Source organism: Lactuca serriola, chromosome 5, assembly GCF_051521515.1.
Source record: "Lactuca serriola cultivar US96UC23 chromosome 5, Lser_US96UC23_V15, whole genome shotgun sequence".
Taxonomy (NCBI): Eukaryota; Viridiplantae; Streptophyta; class Magnoliopsida; order Asterales; family Asteraceae; genus Lactuca; species Lactuca serriola.
In genome coordinates this window covers 248,666,256-248,676,318 of record NC_136412.1, presented here as the reverse complement: position 1 = coordinate 248,676,318, position 10,063 = coordinate 248,666,256, and the positions used below count along the sequence as shown (strand labels likewise).

At 27.4% G+C, this 10,063-nt stretch overlaps 1 protein-coding gene across 2 annotated transcripts; it reads right to left on the bottom strand.

The window, feature by feature from the left end:
- Positions 1–1,177: 1,177 nt before the first annotated feature.
- On the bottom strand, positions 1,178–9,826 carry LOC145053957 (serine carboxypeptidase-like 17). Of its 2 annotated transcripts, XM_079002084.1 has the most exons (14): positions 9,598–9,826; positions 9,336–9,481; positions 6,570–6,646; positions 3,974–4,096; positions 3,588–3,690; positions 3,436–3,473; positions 3,189–3,290; positions 3,001–3,090; positions 2,749–2,904; positions 2,572–2,643; positions 2,341–2,489; positions 1,863–1,976; positions 1,719–1,773; positions 1,178–1,575 (listed from the first exon to the last, which is right to left on the bottom strand). In XM_079002084.1, the coding sequence occupies exons 1-14, from the start codon at positions 9,774–9,776 to the stop codon at positions 1,492–1,494; spliced, it is 1,488 nt and encodes a 495-aa protein (XP_078858210.1). In that variant the 5' UTR covers positions 9,777–9,826; the 3' UTR covers positions 1,178–1,491. The 2 variants fall into 2 exon arrangements, with proteins under 2 accessions (XP_078858210.1, XP_078858212.1); XM_079002086.1 differs by lacking the exon at positions 3,189–3,290.
- Positions 9,827–10,063: the final 237 nt, after the last annotated feature.

Genomic DNA, 10,063 nt, shown 5'->3' with positions numbered 1-10,063 from the left:
TGACTAGGGTTTGATCTAGGGGTATTTTAGCTATTTGAATGATAGTTTGAGTTTTGGTTACTGTTATTCGTAAAGGTGACCAGTAGCAAGGGTTTTAGAGTAGCGTGTCATTTCAACTTTTCGTTTGTCTGTGAGGTGAGTCTTGCTTACCACCTTAAGTGGGCTGAAGGCACCAAGGTCGGCCCACTTTATGGTATGAGTATAAACCATATGATTTTGCATGATGTGATTGTATGGTCTATGTATTGAGCTAGTTTGGGCTCAGAGTCATTACTGACACAGATTTGATACGGACCCAGGGGTTGATTCGGACCCGACATAGCTACTTGTTGTTATTTGGGTTGATACGGACCTAATACAGCCACGTGCTATTATATTATATGTATGATGTATGTGGTAATTTTAGGAAGCTCACTAACCTTTATTCTTATAGTTATGTTTATGGTTTCAGGTACTTCCAGTTCAAAAGGGAAGGGTCCGACGTGATGGAACAACATCCTCCCCATATGATTTCCGCATTTGATGTATTTGTACTCTGATGTTTTGGATTACTATAATGAATGATGGATTTTGGTACAATCAATAAATGAAAATTAATGGTTTTTAAATGAAAAAATTTAGTATTGTTGTTGGGTCGTTACACATACAAATATGATGAATGAATCTAATGAACAAATTTGATAGAACACATCTGATGAATCAACAATTTCTGGAACGAATCTAGTTCACACACATTTGAAATCGTCGGAAAATTCATATTAGTCACCGAGAAAAATTCGTATATTGACCGGAAAATTCATATATTGGCCGAAAAATTCAACTTGATCGGCTAAACCTACAATAGTTGGTCATATTGGTATATGTGAACGCAAACAACAAGTTCAATGATATATTGGGTACAAAAAAAGGAAAATGACCAAATCTGAACAAACTCAACAATTGATTACCCTGCCGAGTCATTTTCCCTAATAACTTGCTACTTGATTGTCATGAAAAAGAATCATGGTCTACATGAGGACATAATAACCTGCTATATGTTTCCTGTTGGTTTTAATTAAGTTGGACATAAATTTTAGCGAAATATAAGTACAATGTTATTTAGAGTAAAAATATAAGTGTTAGTACGATGCTATTTTATTTATGTGTTGTGCGATTTATAAAAAAAATCCTATGATAATGAATAGTCAAAGTTAAATTATCAATTTAATTACCATAATTTGAAGAAACAAATTATACAGATTGTTAAATTGTGAATTTTGGTTGTATGTATTCCTACATAGGATCACATCTATAATCCTTTTGTGATTGAACAAGATTCGGAAGCTAAGGATCTTTCCCTTTGCAATGTAGGTTTTGATTTTTGAAGTTATTTATGGTCGAATTAAAATTGTAATGTATTTTTAACAAAAAAATATTATTTAAACTTCCACTATAACGTGTGAGCTTGAATCCCTTGTTATAAGACAAAATATCAAACTCCACTATTGTTGCTTACAAAGCATCATTAGCAAGCCACATTTTCACCATGTTGAAACATTCTTTAGGTTTGTACTCTGGAGCTGTGTGACCTCCTCCCTTTAACATTACAAAATAGTCAACCATTAAAATCATAACAAAAAATGTTTCTTTTTCCTCATGAAAACTACAAAATTTATTTTTTTCAATAGGTTCAACAAATAATCCTTCTAATTATAGAGTCAAGGAATAGAAATTTTCACCTTCAAAGTAGCAAATGTCAAGTTGTATTCATGGTGTGAATATTTCATGGTGTATCTGCAAAAAAAAATAAGATAAAAGCATAGTGTCGATATATTGTCATTTCCAATTTTTATTCTGACGATAACAATGAAAACACAACTAACCCCGCTACTTGTTTGTCGACAAACCAAGGTCTCCAATCATTTACAACTAAGAAATTTAGAGATTCAATCCATTTCATTGTTCCCAAATATGGATGCACCATATCATGATCTCCACTGCTCAAACAAAAGACATAAACATGTAAGAATGCAATGGATATTTGTTTGTTTTCAAGTTCTTAGAGGTAGTGTTTGGTACGAATGGAACTAATGAAAGAATAGAATGGTTCATTACATTGGAATAAAAAATTGTTTTATTGTCCAATGGAATGTAATAAACCATTCTTGAAGAAATGCTCCACTCCATTCCTATGTGGCAAACATGTATCATTTTATTCCTCTTTGGATTATTGATATATTGCATACCAAACACTGCCTATGATAATACCACATGCATATATGGATAAGATCGACCGAAAGTGGACTCTAGGAGAAAGTGAAATTAAAAATTAAGAAGAATAGCTATGGGTATATATAATACCTGTATATAAGAGCTCGACAATTTTTATTAGCAAGGTATCTATGATAGGCAACAGTATTTAGGACATTGTGTGTGTAAGAAATGGGTTCCTTATCTATATAAAAAAACAGGGTTTCATTGCACCGTACCCACTCGATTTTATCAAATTCCTGTGGTCATAAGATTATTAATTATCCCATCACATTGTATTAATTTAAGAGACATGAATATAACTCGCTATGAACTTCAAACCTCGTCAATATGAAGAGCCTCTCGCACGTCTCTACGGTTAGCCCATACATAACTGAATAAATAATGGTCATCCTATATACATAAAAGACAAAATTAAAAAAATCAAAAAGTTTCATATATTTCCCTCGTTTCTAAACAAAAACCATAGGGAAGCATATAGTTTAGAGAGAGTAATACGCGACACCCTTGTATCTGAACTTGAGTTAACGACCACATATCCATAGAGGCCTTGTCAAGAGATCTTAACTTCCTCCCGAAGAGATCAGATTTTAAGGTATTTGAAGTGTCACAAGCAGGTTCTAGAATCTGGGGCTTGTTAATTCTTCCAATACACTGACATCAAAATAGAAAGACATGCATTGAAATGAATACATACTCTCATGATGTCATTACTAGCTAATAATCCAAGTTAAACTGTAGCTCATGTACCTTATCAACGACTTGAAGATCATTTATGCAACGACTGTTGTCAAGATCTACAATATTAAAGTACTCTCCGTGGCAATTTTTTTTAGTCGACTGCAAAAATTGATATGCAACTTAATTCCTAGTCGTATTACAGAAAATGATATACAGGGACTTAATGTATTAGTGGACAACTCAATTGTGGTTTTTACTTTGTAGATTTCATCTGATAAGAGTCCAACACGATGAACAAATGGGATTCTTGAATTATAGTCGCTATTTGTGTCTGTTAGAGGATTACCAAGCATGTACCCCTAATTTGAAAAAAGATATATCAAATTCAATGATCGATGAAAAGATTATTTAAATATTGTTCAAGCATTGCGGATGATCAAATTCACTACAATCAAGAGTATGCAGACAATTGTTTATTTTGGATATTGATCAATTAGTTTGTACCTTGATGTTTATCTTTGGCCCTTCTCCAACTTCATTACCTACAAAAGTGGGAAACAAAGCAAGCTCTATAGCACACAATTCAAGTATTTATGAATCCAACTAATGTTTTTCAAACCCAACTTTATAACAAGAACATCAACTATTTTAGATACCTTTGTATATTTCCTGAATAATCATTGGCCCCATTATGCCCATGTAGGACTCACCACCAAGATAAAATGGATTGTTGAGAAATTTAGGATGATCCACAAGCCACTGGTGGCATAAGACATAGCAAGAAAAAATTCATGATCTCTGCTAATTTTACATCTAAAACAGACATATTACAATATGCTCCTGATGCTTGGATTACATTAAATGTATCAGTTGTTTCATATATTGAAAAAGTCAATTATAGAATTAGTAAACAATCCATTTACAAGAAAAGAACTAGAGCATATGTTAACGATTTTAATTTCTACATGGCTATATTTATTGGTGAGATAGGTTAACTGAAAAAATTGACAAAATGAAACTTGTTAGCACGAAGTTACTATACCTTCCTCAAAAAATCGTATCCATGCATTGATGATAACGTATCATTTGTTATGTAAGCATCACGACTTTTTGCATAAGAGAATCCGGTCCCAGCAGGTTGATCGAGGAATATTATGTTGGCCACCTAAAATGCAACTAAGATTTCATTATATCAACAAACTTGTACTCGTTGGGCTGTGAACATCAAACATGCCGAAGAATTTCAAATGAAAAAACCCAACCTTGGAGCATCTCTAACAAGAGTATTTTATAATTAATTACTATTTTGATGTTTTCTTAATTGACCGTTTAGTTCCATTGTAGTACATAACTTTTTTTTGTTATTTTTATTTGACTAATCTATCTATCTATCGATCTATCTATCTATCTATCTATCTATCTATCTATCTATATATATATATATATATATATATATATATATATATATATATATATATATATATATATATATATCTTATAAAGCTAACATTTTTCCTTGAACCTCATGCATTTGAAACTTCCATGTATTTTATCTTTTACCACATTCATTTGAAACTCCCATGACTTTTAAATTTCTTTCTAATAATAATTATAAGTTGGTTCATAAAGTTAAATAAATATCAAACCTAAAGTGTAATCATATTTAAACTAAATTTCAATATTAAAATAATATATTTACTTCTACTTACAAAGTTATGTTTTTAACTTTTAACATATTATACTTAATTTATTAGTTTTAATATATAGTTGGATGTAAACGATTATTATTTTAAAGATACAATTTTGGAACAACTTGTATAAAATAATTAAATTATTAATTTAAATATAATATTATAAGGTCAACTTAAATATAAATTTTAGTTTACCTTAAACAACCCAAAAAATACTTTTTAAATAGCTAAAAGTGATAAAATGTAGTGTCTTTGTAATAATGATTATAAGTTGGTTAATAAGGTTAAATAAATATCAAACCTAAATTGTAATCATAAATAAACTAAATTTCAATTTTAAAATAATATATTTACTTCTCCTTATAAATTTATGTCTTTAACTTTTAATATATTATACTTAATTTATTAGATTTAAAATGTTGTTGTATGTAAATCATTATCAGTTTAAAGATATAACTTTTGGACAGTTTAGACAAAATACTTAAATTGTTACTTTAAATATAACATTACAGTGTGAAGTTAAATATAAACTTTAGTTCCAATTAAAAACCAAAGAATCTTTTGTAAATAGTTAAAAGTGATAAATGCAAAAACTAAATTATAATCTCAATTTAACTAAAATATTTCCTAAAGATATTTTTATAATCATTAAATGTTTTCAAATAAGTAGCGTAAAATAACTTACTATAAAAATAGTTAAAAATAACTTTATATAAATGATTATATTGTTACCGTTAAAATAAAGAAACAATGTTTGGTGTTTTAAATAATTATAATGACAAAAATTAAAACATTAAGCAAATAAATTTTAAAAAATTAATTAACCATAACAATAACTATAAATAACATTAAACCGTATATTATATTTAATTTTATTAATGTGTAACTCGCGGGTAGAAGTCATTCAAACGATTAAGATAATGCTGTTATCATAGATGTATATATATTAACATATAATTCAAAATAATCAATATATTATATCAATTTAGTATACAAATTATTATATGAAAGTTAACAGCAACGTTATTGTTATATTTTTTTAAAAAAAAACATATATTTGTAAAGACTTCAACTATATAGGTGTTTATGCGCAACGCGCGGACATTCACCTAGTTACAATATATATATATATATATATATATATATATATATATATATATATATATATATATATATATATATATATATATATATATATATATATATATATATTGGTCAATACACTTTTATATTTTGTATATCTAACTCATCATCCTTTAAATCATATTTAATTTTACTTCTTTAATAAATATTTTATTTTTAATAGTTGTTATTTTTGTTAATTAATTATTTTTTTAATATATAATGACACTTCATATTTGAAATATAAATTTATATTATATATAATTCCAATATATATATATATATATATATATATATATATATATTATAATTATGATATAATAATTTTTTCGTATTATATATATATATATATATATATATATATATATATATATATATATATATATATAAAACAAAGACTAGACATAGTTGTATTTACATTTTCATTTGTTTGCAACATTTTAAATGTTATATGTTATAAAAAAAAGACTAATAAAATGAGTAAGTTTGATAAAATATTTCTATAGACAGGGTAAATTAGTTAAATTAATAAAATAAAGTATTTAAAGAGGTTAAACGTTGAAGATATCATTTAATTTAAAATTAATGAATGGATGGGATGACAATAATTTTGAATCATAGCATAGGTTAGGTAGAACATTAAAGATTATGTATTTATAAAAAAAACACTATGACAACTCAAAAATAATGCAAAGGTTAGATAGACCATTAAACAAGCCACTTATATTTCACACCTTTTTACTATTACATATCAACTCAATTTCATTAATATTCAAGACAATCTAGATTAAGGTTTGTGTAAAATACATGTTAACAAATGTGCACCTTTGTCCAACTATGAGGTTTTATCTCGAACACTGGTTTCTTCAAAGTGGAATTTGCATAGTTGAAAGTGAAGGGTCCTGTGTATATAACCACCAACACATTTAATATATATACATACTAAGGTTATCAAATATATACTATAGAAAATCAACCAATATGTTATCAACCCAAGTAAAAAGGTTGGTGGTAAATATGTTTGTTTGGTAGTACCATTTCAATTGAGTAATCTAGGTACGGTACCGATACCAAAATTCCCATATCATGGTATTACGGTACCAAGCAATTCATTTCTCATATATATATATATATATATATATATATATATATATATATATATATATATATATATATATATATATATATATATATATATATATATATATATATATATGTGTGTGTGTGTGTGTGTGTGTGTGTGTGTGTGTGTGTGTGTGTGTGTGTGTGAAATCTTATCTTTTAATTGTCAAGTGAGTTTAACCGTAGTCAATAGTTATCATCATATTAATTAAAAAAATTAAAAAAAAAAATTAAGAAGTCACTTCAATAAAACTCTTAATTAAACTAAAAGAATTACTTCATTGCTTTTTTTTACCAAATGAAAAAATTGGCCCATGCCTATGCCTTTGTTGGTATTTAATTATTACAATTGTCAATTAGAAATAAATTGATATATATCATTATAAATTTGTACCAAACAAACGTGTTGGCAGCCAAACAAGTTGGTTCTAAGTATACTTAATATGATATTGGTAGCAAAATTTGTATGGTATACGGTTTAAGAAAAATAAATCAGTACCGTATCATATTCACCTCTAATACATGCATTATGATATGTAAAATACATATTCTTAATATGATATTGGTAGCAAAATTTGTACGGTACACATTTTGAAAAAAATAAATCGGTACCGTATCATATTCACCCCTAATACATGTCTTATGATGTGTAAAATATATATTCTTGATGCAAGATAGCAAAAATAATGTCATGGATCCTATTAAATTTGAATATTTGGTACAACGGATGTGTTCGGGAATCTACCAATACAAACCAAAATGTTTGCCAACATATAATTTTTTTTGCAAAAAATTTATCGTTCTTAAAAAGAGCATATCAATGATACATCTCATTTAGAGGTCAAACACATATAGATGTAAAAAAAACACTACAATCTGCATCATACTAAATCACCAACAAATAAAACACACTCTGTGTTTTGATAAACCTATCTCAATTATTCATAACATTTTAAATGTTTCTAAATGGGACCTAAGATAGGACCTACCATTTTATTTATTAGTCTAATTATGTATATAAATCATATATTCCTCTCTAATAAATGAAAGGTTTTTTGTCACTTGTCACACTCTCATTCAATTTATCAAATGTCATTTTATGGTTATTTTGAATTAATTTATTTTTCAAATGTTATTTTATGCGTTTTATATTTTATTAAATTCCATATAATATTTTAATGTAATAATTGTAATAAACTTAGTAATAAATGGATATTAATTTCCTAATAAACTTACCTTTTAATTTCAAAATTTCCAAAATTAAAGTTTATTTTCTTTATTTAAATTATTTATTTAAATTTAAAAAATAAAAAACACTTTCATTATAATAAATCATTATTTTTCTTATTTTCTTATAAATTCAAAGTTTTTAAATATTTAGACCTTTATATTTAACTTTTTTTTTAAATTAATTCATGTAATATATAAGTCTCACAACTAGTTAAATCATAAAATATAAACAATATATTTTTATAAAAGTAAAAATATATGTGATAATATTAGTCTCATTTCTGTAAAACTAAAAATAAAGTTAATGATACAAAAATGTTTGACAAAAATACTAATCTCGTTTCAAACTTATCTATTAACTCCTCTTAATGATGTAATATTTGCTGATTAATATTTAGATGTTATTTTGTATTTATAATACATTAAAAAAGAAATACACAAAGCGGGAAGATTACCTTTTTAAAGGAGAGTGAAATGAAAATTTATATCAAATGGTGGGCCCAACTGAGAGGTCAATTCATTTACGAGTAGGTTAGTAGTTTCTGTTTAAAAAAAAAAAAAAAAAGAAGAAATTCTATGCATGAAATGATGAAATGCTCACACATTCCACACCACAATGCATGGACCCAACGTTTCGATATTTTACCCTTAACATATTTTTGGGTCGTCACTGCTTAGATGATGTACCAATAGCCTCTTAACTTTTAAAAAATCTTGATACACTATTTTATTTTATGAATTGAAGTAGAGTGGTTATAATATTTATAATTTATGTCTCAACTCTAAAGTCAGTTCTCTTTTCTCTCTTTATCTCCCTTTACTCACATGAAATATGACCAAATGCCATTTTGATCTCCATCCTTTTCAATCCATATGAAAAACTGTTATATTTAATGTTTTCGTAATAAGAACACATGCCAATTTGATCTCCATCACTAGCTACATCGTTTGCATTTTAGTGTTTTGTGAGCAGTAATTTGAGCAAGATAACCATGGTCTTTTTGCTGCAAAAGCCAAGTAGCTAAATGCCAGAAAAACAAAACAGAACAATCACGTTACAGATAGTATTTATTGTTTTGGGTTTTTATGTGCTAGCTAGCTACTTGGTGGTGTTTTAGCATAACTAGCTTTGTGAATTTTTTACAGTTTGAAGTTGAAATGGGAAGTGAGGTACCATTTTGATTTTGTCAACCCACTCGAAAAAATAAACTAAAAGCTAAAAATCTTGATCAGAAATACCTATTTCATAAAGAATGGAAGAAAGAGCAGAACAACCGGGCCCTCCGGTAAGCCAAAGTATAAGAGGGTCATTTTTCGGGTTTCCTTCAGACTCAATGAAGTAGTAAAATAATTGCACGTCATTGGATTCTCCTACCCCAACATAACTTACAACACATTCATTTCGTGATAAGTTAGTATATAAAGTATATTGAACAAATTAAAGATATCATAATAATCATAAACGGTCGACATAATTCTGGAACAAAGAACGCGACATTACCCGGTTTCGAGTGTGAAAGGAAGATCACCAAGCCAACCTGGCAGTTTCTTAACCACGAACCCTGATTTAATGACCTCCAATGAAACTAATAGAATAAAAACATAAAACAACAAGAAGCGAATGTTGAAGCCGTTAAAGAGGCTCAAAGGTTGAAGGTGAGACTGTGACCGTGGTTTCATGTTTGCTTTTAAGAAAAATATTTTAAACAATTAAGATTGGAACTTAAAGATTTCCATCTCTTTATGTAATGGTAAAATCCACATCGCCTATTATTATAGATTTCTATCATTTTAGCTTTTCATACCGAAGTTAACATGTTGTAAACAAGAAAAACGTTATTTGTTACCAAGAAAAATGTTTATGTTTTCTTGTTAGACATTTAATCAACCAAAATCAATTAAAAAATAAAAAACAAAAGACATGTTTATATTGTTGTTTGTTAACTAAAATTAATATATAAATATTT